General features: G+C 46.6%; 1 protein-coding gene across 1 annotated transcript in view; it reads left to right on the top strand.

Annotated features, from left to right (window-relative positions):
* kifap3b (kinesin-associated protein 3b) overlaps positions 1 to 22,737 on the top strand; it is a 76,832-nt gene that overhangs the window by 10,661 nt on the left and 43,434 nt on the right. Inside the window, exons 6-10 of the mRNA XM_060898211.1 lie at positions 1,477 to 1,576; positions 2,666 to 2,790; positions 5,513 to 5,611; positions 5,686 to 5,864; positions 15,478 to 15,640. Coding sequence (XP_060754194.1) covers positions 1,477 to 1,576; positions 2,666 to 2,790; positions 5,513 to 5,611; positions 5,686 to 5,864; positions 15,478 to 15,640 — 666 coding nt within the window. The remainder of the gene's footprint in view (positions 1 to 1,476; positions 1,577 to 2,665; positions 2,791 to 5,512; positions 5,612 to 5,685; positions 5,865 to 15,477; positions 15,641 to 22,737) is intronic.

Genomic DNA, 22,737 nt, shown 5'->3' with positions numbered 1-22,737 from the left:
CAGCTTGAATTTTTTACAAGATAAATTTCTGACCTGAAATTGTTTCATTTTAACCAAATACTTTTTTCTATTTCAATTCTGACCCTGAATTTTATACAAAAATTTTTTCAACATGAACCTGTTGACCCAGATGTTTGATTCTTTTAAACTAATTTTTTTTAACAACTTTAATTTTTTACACTGATAGTTTCACTTCAGTTTGGTTTGATACCTGATGTTTTTACTATCTGAAATTTTGACCCCGAATTTAGATGTTTGATATATTTTTTTTTTATTTTAAACGTTTGACCCTGAATTTTAATGCTTTCTGATTTTTTTCAACTAAATTGTTTGACTTGAATTTTAAAATTTTCCTCACCTTGAATTTTATACTTCAGTCTTATACCTGTCTCAACTTAAATTTGTTTATGATCTGAAATTTTAGTTTTTTTGAAAATTTTCACCTGATTTTTCTTTTTTTAATGACTTGAATTTTTCAATTCAGAATTTTTTTACACTGATTTTTTTAAAACTTGATTTTTTTTTACCATCTGAATTTTTTACCCTGAATGCTTTCTGAATTTGTGACCCTGATTTTTGTGCTTTTTTTTTTATTTTAAAATGTATTACTACTTTAATTTTACTTTTAACTTTGAATTTCTGAATTGTTAAAGCCTCAGTATTTGATCTTCATGATTTGTATGTTTTTAAAACATGAATTTTCTATGATCTGAAAATTTAACACAAAAACGTTATTTTTTCCATTTCTTTATTTTTTTAACTTTTAAATCTGAATTTAAAATCTAAATTTCTAAACAAATTTTAACTACTTATTTTTGTATCTAAATGTTACACTTTCTTTACCCTAGACGCTTTTTGTAACCCATTTTACAGCGGGAAATTCTGTATATTCTGGATATTTAAATATTCAAAACATTTATTGTAGAAAAATGCAGGGTTTTTTTCAGTTCAGTAATTGACCGTTACAACTGTGCAGTTTTGTTCTCAGTCTACACTTTTTTACCTTTACGGTTTTAAAACATCAAAACCTATCAAACTACCTTTAGGAGCAAAACCACAAACCTCTTGGAGATGGGCGAAGCGCTAAACTAGCGCTAAACTAGTGGCCGTATCGTATCACATTTTTTGCATTAAGCTCGGAATCACAAACAAATAAACACCTCATAATGTATTTGACGTAATTTTATCCATGGATGAGATGCTGCAGTCTTCTTCTTCTCCTCTTCTTTCTTCTTCCTTCTTTTTTCTTCTTCTTCCTTCTCCTCTGCTTCTTTTTCTTCTTCCTTTTTTCTTTTTCTTCCTTTTTTCTTTTCTTTTTCTTTTTTCTTTTCTTCTTTTTCTTTTTTCTTGTTTCCTTCTTTTCTTCTCCATTTCTTTTTCTTCTTCCTTCTGCTTCTTCTTCCTTTTTTCTTCATCCTTTTTTTGTCTTCTTCATGTGTTTCTTTCCTGTGTGTGTGTGTGTGTGTGTGTGTTCAGAAGCGGCGCTCGGTGCTCTAGCGAGAGTGTTAAGAGAGGACTGGAAGCAGAGTCTGGAGCTGGCCACCACCATCGTTTACATCTTCTTCTGTTTCTCCAGGTATCAGAGTTTTATTTCTTTTTCATCTCAACTGATTTACATTTGTGTTTTTATAGTCCAACCTGAAAACGACAAAATTTACTACATTTTTTTAAGGAGCTAAAATTTGGACAACTGCTGAAATCTGGCATAAAATTCCAAATTAAAAAAATTCCTACTATTTTTTTTTTTTTTTTTAAATTATCCCCTGCTGGCTGAAAGGCCTGAAGAGGGATTGTCGTGGCGATATCCGTCTGTCCGTCCCGGGAAGGGTGTTCACCTTCTGACATCAAGTCCTCTCATAATTTTTGGAGAAATTTCACGAAACTTGGCAGGATTCTTTGTTATATGTCGGTAATACACATATTGCAGTTTTGTTCAGTTCCATCTAATTTTACCACAGTTATGGCCAAGTTGCCAGCGGGGGATATTGTTCATTCAGAGTGCTCTTGTTACTATCTGAATTTGGAACCTCACATTTCTTCCAGTACTTTTGATTTAACTCTAAATTTTTTACTACATTAATTTTTTAAACCTGAATATATTTTTTCTCAAAATATTTAAGCAAAACTTTAATTTGATGATTTTAAATGTTATTGAAGTAAGTTCTGTACATTTAAATACTTTTTTTACCTTAAATTTTTTTACTGTTTATTTATTTATTTATTTATTTATTTTTTATCTGAATCCTTCTGGACCGAAATTTTTCCCTTGAAGTTTCTGATTTCTGATTTTTCCTTTTGCATTTTTTTTCTCTCTCCAACTTTCCATCCTTTAAATTATACTTCCTTGTTTTTAACCTGAAATAAATTCAAAAAGTAATCATCATATGTAATTTTGTGTCTGTAAATTTTAGCAAGCTGAGTTTTTGTAAAGAATAAATTAAAAAATGTACACATGCTGTAATTTGACTTTGTCAACCAAGTCAACTTTCTATCACGTTTAAATTTCAAAGATAAATTCTGTGTATTTAAATACCCAAATTAAATAACCTCAAATTACTCAAGCTCACACACATCACACGTACAGACCGAGCACATTCTCAAGATCTCCAGTTTAGTTTTTTGACCTCAGATGACCTTTCACGGCTGCTCTGTGTTTCTCCTGCAGCTTCTCCCAGTTCCATGGTTTGATCACGCACTATAAGATCGGCGCTTTGTGCATGAACATGGTGGAGCACGAGCTGAAGAGATACGACCTGTGGCAGGAGGAGCTGGGGAAGAAGAGCAAAGCCTATATCCTTACTGACGCTTCCGAAGGGGGTGTGGCCTCTGCTGCCTCATGGATTTCTGGAATATCGAGGAATTTTAAAACTCTATTCCAGACGTGGAAAGTTATGGGATTTGATTGTCCTTTATCAGCAGTGCACGTTTCCAGATTTTTATTAAGTTGAATTGTTTAAGACGGGGTTTTCAGGAGCATCCAGACCACCAGGTTTAAACACATCCCTTTAAACCTGAATGAAATCAGTGAACTGAAGACCGAGAGAGCAGGATTTTTTTTTTTTTTGGTGATGAAAAGATAGTGAGCATTAAAATAAATCTCATAGGAGTGTCGTGCATTGCTGAAGTATTGCTCCAGGTATAGTCCAAATCGTGAATCAAACCTTTTTTTCTTCTAGTTTTATCATTAAAAAAAAGGCTTCCATTCAGATTATTCAGCAGTTTAATAAAATATTATTTTAGTAATCATAATAATTATTATTATTATTATTTTAAGAAAAATAAAATGGCGGATCGTGTTGCTGAACCAACCGAGGATGAAATAAAAACTCTACTTGAAAACAAACCCCCCCCAAAAAAAATAAAAAATAAAAAGCAACAAAATATGGAATAAAAGTATTTGATGGTAAGAACGTATCTTTTTTTTAATTTTTCAAGAATTATTATCGCATTTTTCACAAATTGCTCCTGGGATTTTGCCAGTTTGTTTACATTCTAAGCGGAAATGATTTTGTCAGACATTTTGCATAAAGTTATTTATCAAATTTGCAAAAAAAACAATAAAAATGCTTCGTTTCTCAAAATCCAGTGAATGTGGATAGAATAAAACAGTTATTCCACTCAAGCTCATCGTACATGGATTATAGACAACTTGGTGCTACGCACCTCGCCAGCTATCAGCTCATGTACGACTCGATTTCATGGAATAACTGATAATTATACGTAGGCTATAACTGATTGTGTCACGGTTTTAATTTGAGGTTTTGTGCTGTCCGCTGAATAAAATACTACTGTGTTTTTGTTTTTTGTTTTTTTTTCCCATGTAATGTGCTCTGCTGTAAATAAAACATGCCCAGGGCTTGACATTAACGGTAGTCCGACTGTCTGGGACAACCAAACGTTTGGTTAAATATTGGTTAAAAATCATCAATTTTATAGAAATTATTCAAGAGTTACATCAATAAAGTTCCCCCAAAACCAGTTCAGTCCCCTCAGTGATCCGGCCGTGTTATTGTTTTATGAAATTCCAGGGAAACCGAGTACAGCAGGGGTGTGTGTGTGTGTAAAAATAACCATAGCGTAATATCTAATTTATAGATTATTATATAGACTCATCAAAATCAGAGAAATGGTGATCGAACACCTCAATAAAATAAATATTTGTGATGAATCTTAATTTCATTTCATTCTGACTTTTTATTGTATTTTTCTTTTGTGTGATTCACATTAACCGTCACAAATGTGGTAAAATATTTCATGGGATATATTTTTACGACAGTGTCGAACTCGATCAGGATTTGTTCTCGTTCACAGCTTGATTCTGTCCCCTTTATCATGTCCCACTCGTTTACTAATGAGGATTGAACTTTATTTCCTCTAGAAGCTTTGAATGTGGGTGAGTCTGACTCTTACAACTGCAGATCAGGTAATGGGTTAGAACACACCATAACGGGGCTTTGGATCGTTTTGGATCATTTTTGTTCCAATTAAAGTTTGAGTTTTACTAAAAAAAATTATAAATCATTAAAGGAACAGTCCACCATACTTCCATAATGAAATATGCTCTTATCTGAATTGAGACGAGCTGCTCCGTACCTCTCCAAGCTTTGCGCGACCTCCCAGTCAGTCAGACGCAGTCAGACGCGCTGTCACTCCTGTTAGCAATGTAGCTAGGCTCAGTATGGCCAACGGTATTTTTTGGGGCTGTAGTTAGATGCGACCAAACTCTTCCGCGTTTTTCCTGTTTACATAGGTTTATATGACTAGTGACATGAAACAAGTTCAGTTACACAAATTGAAACGTAGCGATTTTCTATGCTATGGAAAGTGCGCACTATAATGACAGGCGTACTAACACCTTCTGCGCACTTCGGCAGCGCATTGATACGGAGCTCCGATATCAATGCGCTGCCGAAGCGCGCAGAAGGTGTTAGTACGCCTGTCATTATAGTGCGCACTTTCCAAAGCATAGAAAATTGCTACGTTTCAATTTGTGTAACTGAACTTGTTTCATATCACTGCTCATATAAACCTATGTAAACAGGAAAAACGTGGAAGAGTTTGGTCGCATCTAACTACAGCCCCAAAAAATACCGTTGGCCATGCTGAGCCTAGCTACATTGCTAACAGGAGTGACAGCGCGTCTGACTGACTGGGAGGTCGCGCAAAGCTCGGAGAGGTACGGAGCAGCTTGTCTCAATTCAGATAAGAGCATATTTCATTATGGAAGTACGGTGGACTGTTCCTTTAAAGTGTAATGATCATAACTACACCTGCTTTTTGATAAACTTTTTGTTAATCACTTTCCTTTCATTGAACTTGTAAATACATCGGAATAAGGTTACGATCAGGACAAGTGAGACATCTTCCTGCTGCTCCGACTCGAATGGACGAATGGATTAAAGAGTTAATGTCGAGCTCTGATGCCCACAGTTTGAAGGAAAAGCTGACCGAGCACTCATCTGCTACTTGTTGTTATTCATTTTCTCTCTCTTTATCCTTAACATCCTGATACGTGAAGAAGATGCTGATAACCAGAACCTGAAGAAAGAACATGAAAAAGCTTATAAGAAATACCAGAGTCTCCTGGTGAAGCAGGAGCAGCTTCTGAGAGGTAACGCTCAGCCCTTTCTCATTTCTCTCGACTTAGTGTTATGAAGTGTTATAACCACCGTCCTGTTGTTCCAGTTGCTCTGTATCTGCTCTTGAACCTGGCTGAGGACACGCGCACAGAGCTGAAGATGAGGAACAAGAACATCGTCCAGCTGCTGGTCAAGACTCTGGATCGGGATAATGAGGAACTCCTGGTGCTCGTCGTCTCCTTCCTCAAGAAGCTCAGCATCTTCCTGGAGAACAAGAACGACATGGTGAGCTTGGGTTGATCTCCTGATGGTGAAATCCCACAGATTCGTGGTGACGTCGTCAATGAGACATGAAGTTAAATTTTAACTATATATACAGTATTAATACTGTAGTGTGTTATTGTGATCTCAAGTGTGGGTTAAATGTAAGTAAACGTAACTCATGCTTTATGACACACCAAAAGCAAAAGAAAATCTCAAGCAACAGCATCTCCAAACGTTCCATATGAGAGTGTTTCTGTGAATACTGAGAAATGTGTGTCCCAGAGCCATCTCGAGGCCTGTGTTTTTTGTGGAGAGATCCAAAACCTGTACAAACAGCAGGATCTCCCTGGGGACTCCAATGAAAAAACTCAACAGACCTCTTGGACATTTCTTAGTTGTTGGAGAATATCGAAATATGTATGAAAACGGCCAACTTGGCTTGTTCTACCTGCAACCTTGGTTTGAACTAACAGTGTTATTTCTCCACTGAAAGCCAGCAGACAGGATTACCCTCTGCACGTCATGGATGAGAGTGTGTGTGTAAAGAAAACACAACTCAACTCGATGCAGCTTTTAATCATTTCGACTGCAGCTCAGCCAAAAGTAGGTATCCCACGAACTTGTGGTCAAGTCTGTGACGGTGCTGAATTCAGCCCCAGCATTGCCATGGTTACTCAGATACAAGGTTCACCTATGTCATGTTATCTGGCAAGGAGGGCAACAGAACAACATCGCATACACACGATCATGTGCACTGCATTTGGTATGTTTTTTGCGTGGAGTTGAACATGTAAAAATTGAAGTGTACCTGTGACCATGATGACATCTGCGTAATTAACTGTGGTAAGTAGTTGGTATGATGAAACAAAGTGGCAGACCACTCCCTTCACGCACATAACCATCCATCCATTTTTTCCTTCTGCTTATCCAAAGTCGGGTCGCAGTGGCAGCAGGCTAAGCAGGGTCTTCCAGGTGTCTCTCTCCCCAGCAATGCTTTCCAGTTCCTCCTGGTGGATCCCAAGGCGCTCCCAGGCCAGATGAGATATATAATCTCTCCACCGTGTTCTGGGTCTGCCCTGAGATCTCCTCCCAGGTGGACGTGCCCAGAAAACCTCCAAAGGAAGGTGCCCAGGAGGAGGCATCCTAATCAGATGCCCGAATCACCTCAGCTGACTCCTTTCGATATAAAGGAGCAGCGGCTCGACTCCGAGATCCCCCTGGATGTCTGAGCTCCTCACTCTATCTCTAAGGGTGAACCCAGCCACCCTGTGGAGAAAGCTCATTTCAGCCACCTGTATCCGCGATCTCATCCTTTCAGTCACTACCCAAAGCTCATGACCATAGGTGAAGGTTGGAACGTAGATTGACTGGTAAATTGAAAGCTTTGCCTTCAGGCTCAGCTCCCCCTTCACCACAATGGACCGGTACAACGCTCACATCACTGCTGATGCTGCCCCAATCCATCTGTCTATCTCGCGCTTCATTTTAGCCCCTTTGAAGAATCACCACATTGACATGGTAGAGGGGTTTGGGTGTCCTGATGATCCTGGGAGCTGTCTTGTTGAGGGCATTAGCCCCTAGTAGGGTCTCCCAAGGCAAATTGGTTCCAGAGGAGGGGCCAGACGAAGCATGATTCAAGACCCCAGTGAAACAGCAAAGAAAGAATTGCAGCACCTCGCCCGGGAGCGGGAAACTGGGGCCTCCTCCTGGAGCCAGACCTGGGAGGGCAGCTCGCCGGTGAGTGTCTGGTGGCCGGGCCTTGACCCATGGGGCCTGGCTGGGCACAGCCCGAAGAAATTACATGGAGCCGCTGCCATGTGGGCTCGCCACCTGCAAGGACAGGCACCAGTGTTGGATGCATTATGAGTCAGGTGGCAGGCAAAGGCGGGAGACTGGGCATGCTGATCCTCGGCAGCACAAACTAAAATGGAATGCACATGACCCTGGGTGATAATAGGTTGATACCAATGGACTTGGCAAGCTAAAAAGCCCAAAACTATGACGTCAACTATGTGACGTCGAATTTAAGGTAGATTTAGCATTGCCAATGCTGCTGGATCCCGCAGTGCAGGCTACAATTCCACCAATAATGTTGACTGATGAAGCCAAACTTGAGACAACAAGCCATTTGATTTTGACTTTAAAGGGGGGGTGCACAAAAAGTTACAGGCCTAGCTTAGTTATTATTAGCTTATTATCCATCCATTATCCTTAACCGCTTATCCTGTGCAGGGTTGCAGGCAAGCTGGAACCTATCCCAGCTGACTATGGGCGAGAGGCGGGGTTCACCCTGGACAAGTCGGCAGGTCATCGCAGGGCTGACACACAGAGACAAACAACCATTCACACTCGCACCTACGGTCAGTTTAGAGCCACCAGTTATCCTAACCTGCATGTCTTTGGACTGTGGGGGAAACCGGAGCACCCGGAGGAAACCCATACAGACACAGGGAGAACATGCAAACTCCACACAGAAAGGCCCTTGTTGGCCCATGGGCTCGAACCCAGAACCTTCTTGCTGTGAGGTGACAGTGCTAACCACTACACCACCGTGTTGCCTATTAGTTTCTTATTATTGGCGTAAATGTTTTGCCCCATTTAGTCCCAAATTAAGATACAACCCCGATTCCAAAAAAGTTGGGACAAAGTACAAATTGTAAATAAAAACGGAATGCAATGATGTGGAAGTTTCAAAATTCCATATTTTATTCAGAATAGAACATAGATGACATATCAAATGTTTAAACTGAGAAAATGTATCATTTAAAGAGAAAAATTAGGTGATTTTAAATTTCACGACAACAACACATCTCAAAAAAGTTGGGACAAGGCCATGTTTACGACTGTGAGACATCCCCTTTTCTCTTTACAACAGTCTGTAAACGTCTGGGGACTGAGGAGACAAGTTGCTCAAGTTTAGGGATAGGAATGTTAACCCATTCTTGTCTAATGTAGGATTCTCGGTGCTCAACTGTCTTAGGTCTTTTTTGTCGTATCTTCCGTTTTATGATGCGCCAAATGTTTTCTATGGGTGAAAGATCTGGACTGCAGGCTGGCCAGTTCAGTACCCGGACCCTTCTTCTACGCAGCCATGATGCTGTCATTGATGCAGTATGTGGTTTGGCATTGTCATGTTGGAAAATGCAAGGTCTTCCCTGAAAGAGACGTCATCTGGATGGGAGCATATGTTGCTCTAGAACCTGGATATACCTTTCAGCATTGATGGTGTCTTTCCAGATGTGTAAACTGCCCATGCCACATGCACTAATGCAACCCCATACCATCAGAGATGCAGGCTTCTGAACTGAGCGCTGATAACAACTTGGGTCGTCCTTCTCCTCTTTAGTCCGAATGACACAGCGTCCCTGATTTCCATAAAGAACTTCAAATTTTGATTCATCTGACCACAGAACAGTTTTCCACTTTGCCACAGTCCATTTTAAATGAGCCTTGGCCCAGAGAAGATGTCTGTGCTTCTGGTTCATGTTTAGACACGGCTTCTTCTTTGAACTATAGAGATTCAGCTGGCAACGGCGGATGGCATGGTGAATTGTGTTCACAGATAATGTTCTCTGGAAATATTCCTGAGCCCATTTTGTGATTTCCAGTACAGAAGCATGCCTGTATGTGATGCAGTGCTGTCTAAGGGCCCGAAGATCACGGGCACCCAGTATGGTTTTCCGGCCTTGACCCTTACGCACAGAGGTTCTTCCAGATTCTCTGAATCTTTTGATATTATGCACTGTAGATGATGATATGTTCAAACTCTTTGCAATTTTACACTGTTGTACTCCTTTCTGATACTGCTCCACTATTTGTCGGCGCAGAATTAGGGGGATTGGTGATCCTCTTCCCATCTTTATTTCTGAGAGCCGCTGCCACTCCAAGATGCTCTTTTTATCCCCGGTCATGTTAATGACCTATTGCCAATTGACCTAATGAGTTGCAATTTGGTCCTCCAGCTGTTCCTTTTTTGTACCTTTAACTTTTCCAGCCTCTTATTGCCCCTGTCCCAACTTTTTTGAGATGTGTTGCTGTCATGAAATTTCAAATGAGCCAATATTTGGCATGAAATTTCAAAATGCCTCACTTTTGACATTTGATATGTTGTCTATGTTCTATTGTGAATACAATATCAGTTTTTGAGATTTGTAAATTATTGCATTCCGTTTTTATTTACAATTTGTACTTTGTCCCAACTTTTTTGAAATCGGGGTTGTAAAAAGTAATCACTCCACAACTATACAACTTCATCACGAACAACCCTCACATTCCCATTATTCTTGGATTACCCTGGTTGATGCAGCACAACCCCCACTTAAACTGGACTGCCATCTTAGGCTGGAGTCCTTCCTGCCTGGCCTCCTGCCTGAACTCCACTCTGCCTCTTGCCAAACCACCTCCACCCTCAGCCTGCGAGTTTCCCGACCTTTCTCATGTGCCTCCGGAGTATCTGGACCTCAAGCCTGTCTTCAGTAAGACCCGAGCAGTGTCCCTTCCCCCTCATAGGCCTTATGACTGCGGTATCGACCTCCTGCCAGGAACGGCACCACCTAAGGGACATCTCTACTCTCTTTCCCCCGCCGAGAGACAGGCCATGGAGAAATACATCATTGAGTCTCTGGCAGCTGGGATTATCCGCCCTTCCTCCTCCCCGGCAGGGGCGGGATTCTTCTTTGTGGAGAAAGACAAGTCGCTCCGCCCCTGCATTGACTATCGAGGTCTCAACGCCATCACAGTCAAGAACCGCTACCCACTACCGCTTATGACTACAGCCTTCGAACTACTCCAGGGAGCCAAGGTGTTCACTAAACTGGACTTACGCAATGCCTATCACCTAGTTAGGATCAGGGAAGGGGACGAGTGGAAGAGAGCCTTCAACACCACCACAGGCCACTACGAGTACCTCATAGTCCCTTTCGGCCTGACTAACGCGCCCGCAGTATTCCAGGCGTTGGTTAATGATGTCTTGAGGGACTTTCTTTGCACCTTTGTCTTTGTTTACCTGGACGATATCTTGATTTTCTCTCGCTCCCTGGAGGAACATCGGGGTCACGTCCGGCAGGTTCTTCAACGCCTGCTGGAGAATAAGCTGTTCGTTAAGGCAGAAAAGAGCGAGTTCCACCAAAGCTCTGTCTCATTCCTGGGGTTCATCATTTCACCAGCCAAGATCCAGATGGACCCCCCCTCAAGCTGGAGGCAGTCGCTGACTGGCCCACCCCATCTTCGAGACGAGAGCTCCAGCGCTTCCTGGGGTTCACCAACTTTTACAGGCATTTCATCCGCAACTTCAGCACGGTGGCCGGACCTCTCTCAGTCCTGACCTCACCAAGTTCAAGTGGGGGGAGGAAGCAGAGAAAGCCTTTTCCAGTCTCAAGCACAGGTTTACCACAGCACCCATTCTAACCATACCCAATTCTACCAAGCAGTTTATCGTCGAGGTCGACGCCTCTGAGTCAGGGGTCAGAGCCATCCTATCCCAGAGGGCCAACGACAACAAGGTCCACCCATGCTCCTTCTCCCACCGGCTATCCCCAGCCAAACGAAACTACGACATCAGCGACCGTGAACTACTGGCTGTGAAACTAGCCTTGGAGGAGTGGAGGCACTGGCTCGAGGGGTCTGACCTCCTGTTCCTAGTCTGGACCATCCATAAAAACCTGGAGTATCTCAAGTCTGCCAAACGTCTCAACTCCCGTCAAGCCCGTTGGTCTCTCTTCTTCTCCCGGTTCAACTAAACGCTCTCCTACCACCCAGGCTCCAAGAACAGCAAACCCAACGCCCTGTCCAGGATGTTCTCTTCCCACCAAGAGGAGTCCAAGCCATCCGAGACTATCCTTCCTCCACGCTGCCTGGTGGGAGCTGCTATTCTAGAGGTTGAGACGCTGGTGCAGAAAGCCCCGGAGCAGGACCCCAGTGAAGGTAACTCCAACAATATTCCTCGTAACCATCTGTTTGTCCCCGGTCATGTGCGAACTCGGGTGCTGCAGTGGGGTCATGGTTCCAAGTTGGCCTGTCATCCGGGAGCTGCCCGAACCCTGGCTCTCATCCAGCAGCGCTTTTGGTGGCCATCCATCAAGGAGGATGTCCAGGAGTTCGTGGCAGCCTGCGACATATGCTCCCGGAACAAGACACCCAATCAACCCCCTGCCGGCCTACTAAGACCCCTTCCTACTCTGCATCGACCTTGGTCTCGCATCGCCCTGGACTTCATCACAGGACTCCCCAATTCAGGTGGCAATACATGCATCCTCACTGTCATTGACTGTTTTTCTAAGACCATCCATTTCATTCCTCTGCCCAAGCTCCCCTCAGCCAAAGAGACCGCAGAACTACTCATCCACCATGTTTTCCACCTACATGGTCTGCCTACCAACATAGTTTCTGACTGGGGTCCTCACTTCACTGCACAGTTCTGGAGAGCCTTCTGCAAACTCATCGGGGCCACCTGTAGTCTCTCCTCAGGCTTCCACCCACAGACCAACGGCCAGGCAGAATGGGCCGGCCAGGCAGAACGGGCCAACCAGGCTTTGGAGGTTGCATTCAGGTGCATGGCATCCAGGGATGCCAGTTCTTGGAGCAAGTACCTTCCTTGGATTGAATACGCACATAACACTTTCCCTTCCTCTGCCACAGGTCTCTCTCCATTCCAGTGCTCACTAGGGTACCAACCACCACTGTTCCCCAGCCAGGATGAGGAGGTCGCCGTACCATCAGCCCAGGCCTATATACACCACTGCAGGAGGACGTGGGCATTGGCCCAGAGAAGACTCATTCACTCCACACTCACATCCAAGAAGCAGGCCAACAAACATCGCTCCAAGGCACCCACCTACCGAGTTGGCCAACGAGTTATCCTTTCCACGGACCACCTGCCACTTAGGGCCGTCTCTCACAAGCTGGCACCCAGGCTCCTTGGACCCTTCCTCATCAAGAAGGTAATCAACCCATGTTCTGTTAGACTGGCATTACCACTCACCATGCGGCGTGTTCACCCTACCTTTCATGTATCACAGCTTAAACCTCTGGTTTCCAGTCCTTTGCTCTCACCCTCCAAATCCCCTCCTCCTCCCAGGCTCATCGATGTTGGCGAGGCCTACACGGTCAAGAAACTGCTGAAGGTGCGGCGGCGAGGCAGAGGTCTCCAGTACCTGATGGACTGGGAGGGTTACGGTCCTGAGGAGAGAAGTTGGGTCCTCGCCAGGTTCATACTGGACCCAACACTTATCGCGGAGTTCCACCAGCAACACCCTGACGCTCTTCCTAAAGCGCCTGGAGGCACTCGTTGAAGGGGGGTACTGTCATGATCCGCCCCGGATTTCCACTCCGGAGATTTATTATCTCCCAGCTCAGCGCAATCTGGATCTAGGATGGGACTTCCATCTTGCCGGCATTCACTTCCTGGTCTGCTCTGCTGTGTATAAATAGGCCGTTCTCAGAAGGGGACTTTGCCAGAACGTCTTGTCTGTTTCTCACGTCGTCTCTGTGCCATTTTGCTTCCTGGATTTCAGAAACGTTAAGAAGCAAGAAACTCGTCCACTAATTAATTTTGACGAGACACACTTGTTAATTGAAAAGCGTTCCAGGTGACTCCCTCATGAAGCTGGTTAAGAGAACGCTGATAGTGTACAAAGCGTCATGAAGGGAAATGCTGGCTACGCTGAAGAATCTAAAATATCTAACAGATTTTGTTTATGACATAATTCCATTTATGTTCCTTATGTTATTTCATAGTTTTGACGTCTTCACTATTGTTGTACAGTCACAATACAGAATACCTGTATGAATGAGTCAAATAGGGGTGTACAAACTTTTGACTGGTACTGCATGATGTGTTAAATAAAAATAGGTCATTTATTTATCATAGAGAGAAACAAGCCTGCTGACTCTCGTAATCTAAAATCCAGGATGAACAGAGTTCCCATGGGAATTTCTGGAATATCCTGGAATTTTAAAAAGTCTGTTCCAGATATGGAATGAAAGGGGATTTGTTTATATTTTGAGCCGAGTCGTGGAATATCAGGGAATTTTGTTTTGTTTGTAGTATGTTTAAATTGTAGCTGCCGTTTTGGGCCAAATGGGAATATTTTCCATGCAGGATTTCACAAGGTTTAAGCAGCAAAAAGTTTTGTTCTGAAAACGTGTGAATTATTAAATAAAGCTCGCAAATTGATGGGTTTAAAACACAGAGGATGGTTTTTGTCTGTTCAGCGTAAAGGCAGCCTGTTTTTCTGTTCATTTGAGGTTAGGGAAAGTCAGCTTTTTAGTCAGGGAACGTCATGGAACTGGATATTTGACTTTAAGTGGGAACTCTGGATAGAGGAGAAAGCGATCGTGTCCGGTTGTTCAGTGACATCAGTGACAGCTCGGCTCATGCGACACATACTGACCGTGAGGGAAATGTTACAGGTAGGTCTTATTTTTTATCCCCCGCTGGCCAAAAGGCCTGAAGGGGGATTATGTCGTGCCGATGTCCCTCGGTCTGTTCCTCCCTCCGTCTGTCCCGGGAAGGGTGCTCACTTTCTGAAATCATCTCCTCTCACAAATTTTGGAGAAATTTCATGAAGCTTGGCAGGATTCTTTGTTATATGTCAGTAGTACGCTTCTCACAGTTTTTGGATGAATTTCTCGAAGCTTGGCAAAAGCCCTTGTTATGTGACGGTAATACGCAGATTGCGATTTAATTTAGTTTGTGAAATTTTTCCCAGAGTTTTGACCCTTGATTAAATAACTCATACTTTGACAATTTCATGAGGGTGTACGTTCTTCTGAAATCAACTCCTCTCACAATTTGTGGAGGAATTTCACCAAACTTGGCAAAAGGCTTTGTTATGACAGTTATACGCAGACTGAAATTTTGTTTAATTTGGGCAAATTTTCCCAGAGTTATGCCCTTGATTATTAACCAACTTGTACTCTGGCAATTTCATCAAGGTGTGCGTGCCTTCTGAAATCAACTCTCCTCACAATTTTTATCCCCTGCTGGCTGAAAGGCCCTAAGGGGATTATGTCGTGGCAATGTCTGTCTGTCCGTCCCAGGAAGGGTGCTCACCTTCTGAAATCAACTCCTTTTTACAATTTTTGGAGGAATTTTACGAAATTTGGCAGGATTCTTTGTTATACGTCAGTAATACACATATATTGCAATTTTGTTCAATTCAGTTGCATTTTACCAGAGTTATGGCCGAGTTGCCAGCGGGGGATATTGTACTCTCAGAACACTCTTGTGTTTTTAAATCAGGTGAATTAGGTTGGCGTTCTTAAAAGGGATTTTTTTTGGAGGGGACTCATTTCAAAAGAAAAAGGGCTTGGATTTTTTTCAGAGGTTCATAAAAGAACGAGAACACTTCAACAATCACTCTATTTTCACCTTTTTCTCTCGTTTCTTTATACCTTCTGTCCTCTTATACCCTCCCAGAATTACACTTATATACCTGTCTTTCGTCTCACACCAAATGCTGACTTTGTTTCATTTATTATGGCTTAATGCTTACTGTTTATCGTTTTTTTTTAAATGTTGAAACATTTCATTTCATTATTTTTGGTCGACAGCATTTCTTTACATGCACCTAAGACTTTTGCAGTTACTTCTTCCCTCATTTGCAGTGTGTGTGTGTGATTGTGCCGTACTCAGGCGGAGATGGACACCATCGAGAAGCTCGCTCGCGTGGTGCCGTGCGATCACGACGACCTGCTGAACGTCACGCTGCGCCTCCTGCTCAACCTCTCCTTCGACACAGGACTCCGAAACAGGATGGTGCAGGTCGGCCTCCTGCCCAAACTCACCGCCTTGCTGAGTGAGTGCTCAAGGGATGAGCGTTAACGCTGATTTATTCTTCTGCCTGAAAGCATTTAAAACACCATCTCGAACATTTGCGCTGCTCAACTGACAAATCCATCATCGTGTACTGAATAATAGGGATTTTCCATTCCAAACCCATCCTCATAAATCTGTTAGTGTGAAATGCAAATTATTCGCAGATTACGGCATTACTGGGAAATTCTGGGAAAGTGATAGAACCTGCAGGCGAAGAACAAACTCATGGTTGTCATGGTAACGTTATGGTGTATGTGTCAAAGTTTGGCTGAAATCCCACTCGTCTTGACCAACCACAATTTCGAGAACGTTTACTCAGCTGCTTTCAGGGCAGATATGAGGCATGGCAGGGGGAGGTGTTTCTAATTTGCATAATCATGCATATTCATAGATCCTGGTCTTATTAATGAGGGATTTTCCATCGTGGTTTTTTTTCCCCATCGTGGTTTTTTTTGCTTTCCTGGGCATGGAAAAAAAATCAACAAACAGAAATGTTGGGAGCAGTTCAAGTAGTACTTACACAAACTGATGGTGAATTTTTTTGCTGTTGTTGAATTAATTTATTGTTTCAGTCCAGATTTAGCCGCCGCCTTTTGTGAAAGTTTTACGTGGGAAAATTGCAATGGGAGGTTTTTTTCTTATACCCCTGTCTTGCTCATTTAGTGAATGTAAATTTACTAGGATTAAATAGATTATATGCTACAACTGAACAAAATATTTATAACGACATAAAGCAAAATAATAAAAAAAAAACACCCAGTGAGAGTTTGAAGTGCACCAGATGTGAACACACACAGATGTGACGGGCAGCAGAATATTTTATTACATATAATTTGTTACACTGACTGTCAACAATTAAAAAAAAAGCTATCAGAATGGTAAAAACGATCGTAGTTCTTGGAATTTCTGCGTCGGATATCTTCAGGGAACTGGTTTATCTAAAAACAATAAAGTTCATGGAATGTTTTCTGCTCGACCCATGCCAGAATTTTCCAGACCATTAAACACAGATTCACTCACAACACGGTCGGATTGTTTGGATCTCAAATACCGTGTTATAACAGCGCTCCACTGTAAACAATTTTTTTTTTTTTTGTTCTTTTTTAATATTTGGTGAGCTGAAAATGCTCATGGGAACTAACAGCCTCCTCTGCATTGCACTTTCTCTCAGTCAGGGTGTCTCTCTCTCTCGGTCAGGGTCTCTCTCTGTCTCTCGCTCTCTCTAAGTCAGGGTCTTGCTCGCTCGCTCACACTCTCTCTCTCGGTCAGGGTCTCTCTCTGTCTCTCGCTCTCTCTATCAGGGGCTCGCTCTCCCTCTCTCTCTCTCGGTCAGGGTCTTGCGCTCTCGTTCTCGCTCTCTTGGTCAGGGTTTCTCTCTCTCGCTGTCTCTCTATCTCGCTCTCACTCTCTTGGTCAGGGTGTCTCTCTCTCTTGCTCTCTGTCAGGGTCTCGCTCTCTTGGTCAGTGTCTGTCTCTCGCTCTCTCGGTCAGGGTCTCAGTCTCTGTCTCTCTTGCTCTCTCTCGGTCAGGGTCTCGCTCTCTTGGTCAGGGTCTCTCTGTTGCTCTCTCTATCTCGCTCTTGCTCTCTTGGTCAGGGTCTCTCTCTCACTCTCGTTCTCGCTCTCGCGGTCAGGGTCTCGCTCTCTCGGTCAGTGTCTCTCTCTCTCTCTCTCTCGGTCAGGGTCTCTCTCTCTCGGTCAGGGTCTCTCTCTCTCTCTCTTGCTCTCTCGGTCAGGGTCTCGCTCTCTTGGTCAGGGTCTCTCTGTTGCTCTCTCTATCTCGCTCTCTCGGACAGGGTCTCTCTCTCACTCTCGTTCTCGCTCTCTCGGTCAGGGTCTCGCTCTCTCAGTCAGGGTCTTGCTCTCTTGGTCAGGGTCTCGCTCTCTCGGTCAGGTTCTCGCTCTCGGTCAGGGTCTCTCTCTCTCTCTCTCTCTATCGCTCTCTCTCTCTCTCTCTCTTGCTCTCTCTGGGTCAGGGTCTCTCACTCTCGTTCTCGCTCTCTCGGTCAGGGTCTCTCTCTCTTGCTCTCTCGGTCAGGGTCTCTCTCTCTCTTGCTCTCTCGGTCAGGGTCTCTCTCTCTCTTGCTCTCTCGGTCAGGGTCTCTCTCTCTCTTGCTCTCTCGGTCAGGGTCTCTCTCTCTCTTGCTCTCTCGGTCAGGGTCTCTCTCTCTCTTGCTCTCTCGGTCAGGGTCTCTCTCTCGGTCAGGGTCTCTCTCTCTCTCTCTCTCTCTCTCTTGCTCTCTCTGGGTCAGGGTCTGTCACTCTCGTTCTCGCTCTCTCGGTCAGGGTCTCTCTCTCTTGCTCTCTCGGTCAGGGTCTCTCGGTCAGGGTCTCTCTCTCTCTCTCGCTCTCTCGGTCAGGGTCTCGCTCTCTCTCTCGCTCTCTCGGTCAGGGTCTCTCTCTCTTGCTCTTGCTCTCTCTCGGTAGGGTCTCTCTCTCTCACTCTCGTTCTCGCTCTCTCGGTCAGGGTCTCGCTCTCTCTCTCTCGCTCTCTCAGTCAGGGTCTTGCTCTCTCGGTCAGGGTCTCTCTCTCTCTTGCTCTCTCTCGGTCAGGGTCTCTCTCTCACTCTCTCTCTCGCTCTCTCGGTCAGGGTCTCGCTCTCTCGGTCAGGGTCTCGCTCTCTCGGTCAGGGTCTCGCTCTCTCGGTCAGGGTCTCGCTCTCTCGGTCAGGGTCTCTCTCTCTTGCTCTCTCGGTCAGGGTCTCTCTCTCTTGCTCTCTCGGTCAGGGTCTCTCTCTCTTGCTCTCTCGGTCAGGGTCTCTCTTTCTTGCTCTCTCGGTCAGGGTCTCGGTCTCTCTCTCTCTCTCTCTCTCTCTCTCTCTTGCTCTCTCGGTCAGGGTCTCTCTCTTGCTCTCGCTCTCTCAGTCAGGGTCTCGCTCTCTCGCTCTCGCTCTCTCAGTCAGGGTCTCGCTCTCTCGCTCTCGCTCTCTCAGTCAGGGTCTCGCTCTCTCGCTCTCGCTCTCTCAGTCAGGGTCTCGCTCTCTCGGTCAGTCTCTCTTGCTCTCTCGGTCAGTCTCTCTTGCTCTCTCGGTCAGGGTCTCGCTCTCTCGGTCAGGGTCTCGCTCTCTCGGTCAGGGTCTGTCTCTCTTGCTCTCTCAGTCAGGGTCTCTCTCTCTTGCTCTCTCAGTCAGGGTCTCGCTCTCTCGGTCAGGGTCTCTCTCTTGCTCTCTCTCGGTCAGGGTCTCTCTCTCACGCTCTCTCTCGCTCTCTCGGTCAGGGTCTCTCGCTCTCTCAGTCAGGGTCTCGCTCTCTCGGTCAGTCTCTCTTGCTCTCTTAGTCAGGGTCTCGCTCTCTTGGTCAGGGTCTCGCTCTCTCGGTCAGTGTCTCTCTCTCTTGCTCTCTCGGTCAGGGTCTCTCTCTCTTGCTCTCTCGGTCAGGGTCTCTCTCTCTTGCTCTCTCGGTCAGGGTCTCTCTCTCTTGCTCTCTCGGTCAGGGTCTCTCTCTCTTGCTCTCTCGGTCAGGGTCTCTCTCTCTTGCTCTCTCGGTCAGGGTCTCTCTCTCTTGCTCTCTCGGTCAGGGTCTCTCTCTCTTGCTCTCTCGGTCAGGGTCTCTCTCTCTCGCTCTCTCGGTCAGGGTCTTGCTCTCTCGGTCAGGGTCTCGCTCTCTCGGTCAGGGTCTCGCTCTCTCGGTCAGGGTCTCTCTCTCTCTGTGTCAGGGTCTCGCTCTCGGTCAGGGTCTCTCTGTTGCTCTCTCTATCTCGCTCTTGCTCTCTCGGTCAGGGTCTCTCTCTCTCGGTCAGGGTCTCTTGCTCTTGCTCTCTCTCGGTCAGGGTCTCTCTCTCTCTCTCTCTCTCTCTTGCTCTCTCGGTCAGGGTCTCGCTCTCTCTCTTGCTCTCTCAGTCAGGGTCTCGCTCTCTCGGACAGGGTCTCTTGCTCTTGCTCTCTCTCGGTCAGGGTCTCTCTCTCTCTTGCTCTCTCTCGGTCAGGGTCTCTCTCTCTCTCTCTCTCGCTCTCTCGGTCAGGGTCTCGCTCTCTCTCTTGCTCTCTCAGTCAGGGTCTTACTCTCTCGGTCAGGGTCTCTCTCTCTCTCTTGCTCTTGCTCTCTCTCGGTCAGGGTCTCTCTCTCACTCTCGTTCTCGCTCTCTCGGTCAGGGTCTCGCTCTCTCTCTTGCTCTCTCTCAGTCAGGGTCTCGCTCTCTCTCTCTTGCTCTCTCAGTCAGGGTCTCGCTGTCTCTTGCTCTCTCGGTCAGGGTCTCTCTCTCTCTTGCTCTCTCGGTCAGGGTCTCTCTTTCTCTTGCTCTCTCGGTCAGGGTCTCTCTGTTGCTCTCTCTATCTCGCTCTTGCTATCTCGGTCAGGGTCTCTCACTCTCGTTCTTGCTCTCTCGGTCAGGGTCTCTCTCTCTCTTACTCTCTCGGTCAGGGTCTCTCTCTCTCTCTCTTGCTCTCTCGGTCAGGGTCTCGCTCTCTCTCTTGCTCTTTCAGTCAGGGTCTCGCTCTCTCGGTCAGGGTCTCTCTCTTGCTCTCTCTCGGTCAGGGTCTCTCTCACTCTCGTTCTCACTCTCTCTCGGTCAGGGTCTCTCTCACTCTCGTTCTCGCTCTCTCGGTCAGGGTCTCGCTCTCTCTCTCTTGCTCTCTCAGTCAGGGTCTCGCTCGCTCGGTCAGGGTCTCTCTCTCTCTTGCTCTTGCTCTCTCTCGCTCTCTCGGTCAGGGTCTCGCTCTCTCTCTCGCTCTCTCTCTCGCTCTCTCAGTCAGGGTCTCGCTCTCTCGGTCAGTCTCTCTTGCTCTCTCGGTCAGGGTCTCGCTCTCTCGGTCAGTGTCTCTCTCTCTCGGTCAGTGTCTCTCTCTCTTGCTCTCTCGGTCAGGGTCTCTCTCTCTTGCTCTCTCGGTCAGGGTCTCTCTCTTGCTCTCTTGGTCAGGGTCTGTCTCTCTTGCTCTCTCAGTCAGGGTCTCGCTCTCTCGGTCAGGGTCTCTCTCTCTCTTGCTCTCTCGGTCAGGGTCTCTCTCTCTTGCTCTCTCGGTCAGGGTCTCTCTCTGTCAGGGTCTCGCTCTCGGTCAGGGTCTCTCTGTTGCTCTATCTCGCTCTTGCTCTCTCGGTCAGGGTCTCTCACTCTCGTTCTTGCTCTCTCGGTCAGGGTCTCACTCTCTCTCTTGCTCTCTCAGTCAGGGTGTCTCTCTCGGTCAGGGTCTCTCTCTCTCTTGCTCTTGCTCTCTCTCGGTCAGGGTCGCTCTCTCTCAGTCAGGGTCTCGGTCTCTCGATCAGGGTCTCGCTTTCTCTTGCTCTCTTGGTCAGGGTCTCTCTGTTGCTCTCTCTATCTCGCTCTTGCTCTCTCGGTCAGGGTATCTCTCTCACTCTCGTTCTCGCTCTCTCAGTCAGGGTCGGTCTCTCTCTTACTCTTGCTCTTTCGGTCAGGGTCTCTCGCTCTCTTGGTCAGGGTCTCTCGCTCTCTCGGTCAGGGTCTCTCTCTCGCGCTCTAGGTCAGGGTCTCTTGCTCTCTTGGTCAGGGTCTCTCTCTTGCTCTCTTGGTCAAGGTCTCTCTCTTGCTCGCTCTATCTCGCTCTTGCTCTCTCTGTGAGGGTCTCTCTCTCACGCTCTCTCTCGCTCTCTTACTCTTGCTCTCTCGGTTACGGTCTCTCTCTTGCTCTCTCTATCTCGCTCTTGCTCTCTCTGTCAGGGTCTTACGCTCTTGCTCTCTCTGTCAGGGTCTTACGCTCTCGCTCTCTCAGTCAGGGTCGCTCTCTCGGTCGGGGCTCTCGCTCGCTCTCTCTGTCGGGGCTCTCGCTCGCTCTCTCGGTCGGGGCTCTCGCTCGCTCACTCGGTCGGGGCTCTCGCTCGCTCTCTCGGTCAGGGTCTTATGCTCTCGCTGTCTCGGTCAGGGTCTCTCTCTCGCTGTCTCGGTCGGGGCTCTCGCTCGCTGTCTCGGTCGGGGCTCTCGCTCGCTGTCTCGGTCGGGGCTCTCGCTCGCTGTCTCGGTCGGGGCTCTCGCTCGCTGTCTCGGTCGGGGCTCTCGCTCGCTGTCTCGGTCGGGGCTCTCGCTCGCTGTCTCGGTCGGGGCTCTCGCTCGCTCTCTCGGTCGGGTCTCTCGCTCGGTCAGGGTCTCTCTCTCGGTCAGGGTCGCTCTCTCGGTCAGGGTCGCTCTCTCGGTCAGGGTCGCTCTCTCGCTCTCTCGGTCAGGGTCTCGCGCTCTCTCTCTCTTGCTCTCTCAGTCAGGGTCTCGGTCAGGGTCGCTCTCTCTCTTGCTCTCTCGGTCTGGGTCTCTCTCTCGGTCAGGGTCTCGCGCGCTCTCTCTCTCTCTCTTGCTCTCTCAGTCAGGGTCTCTCTTGCTCTCTCGGTCAGGGTCTCTCTTGCTCTCTCGGTCAGGGTCTCTCTTGCTCTCTCGGTCAGGGTCTCATGCTCGTTCTCGCTCTCTCAGTCAGGGTCTCGCTCTCTTTCTCTCTCTCTCTCTCTCTCTCTCTCTTACTCTTGCTCGCTCGGTCAGGGTCTCTCGCTCATTCAGGGTCTTACGCTCTCGCTCTCTTGGTCAGGGTCTCTCTCTCGCTCTCTTGGTCAGGGTCGCTCTCTTGGCCAGGTTCTCTCTCTTGCTCTCTCGGTCAGGGTCGCTCTCTCGGTCAGGGTCTCGCTCTCTCTCTCTCAGTCAGGGTCTTGGTTAGGGTCGCGCTCTCTCTCTCTCTCTCTTGCTCTTGCTCTCTCGGTCAGGGTCTCGCTTCCTCTCGCTCTCTCGGTCAGGGTCTCTTGCTCAGGGTCTCTCTCTTGCTCTATCTCACTCTCACTCTCTTGGTCAGGGTCTCTCTCTTGCTCTCTCAGTCAGGGTCGCTCTCTCGGTCAGGGTCTCACTCTCTCTCTCTCAGTCAGGGTCTCGGTTAGGGTTGCGCTCTCTCTCTCTTGCTCTTGCTCTCTTGGTCAGGGTCTCGCTCTCTCTTGCTCTCTCAGTCAGGGTCTCGCTCTCTCAGTCAGGGTCTCGCTCTCTCGGTCAGGGTCTCTCTCTCTTGCTCTCTCGGTCAGGGTCTCTCGCTCTCAGTCAGGGTCGGTCTCTCTCTCTTGCTATTTCTCGGTCAGGGTCTCTCGGTCAAGGTCTCTCTCTTGCTCTCTTGATCAGGGTCTCTCTCGGTCAGGGTCTCGCTGTCTCGGTCAGGGTCTCGCG

The sequence above is a fragment of the Neoarius graeffei genome, chromosome 17 (assembly GCF_027579695.1).
Source record: "Neoarius graeffei isolate fNeoGra1 chromosome 17, fNeoGra1.pri, whole genome shotgun sequence".
NCBI classification, from domain to species: Eukaryota; Metazoa; Chordata; class Actinopteri; order Siluriformes; family Ariidae; genus Neoarius; species Neoarius graeffei.
The sequence above is the reverse complement of the archived record's forward strand: the minus strand, read 5'-3'. Positions and strand labels throughout refer to the sequence as shown.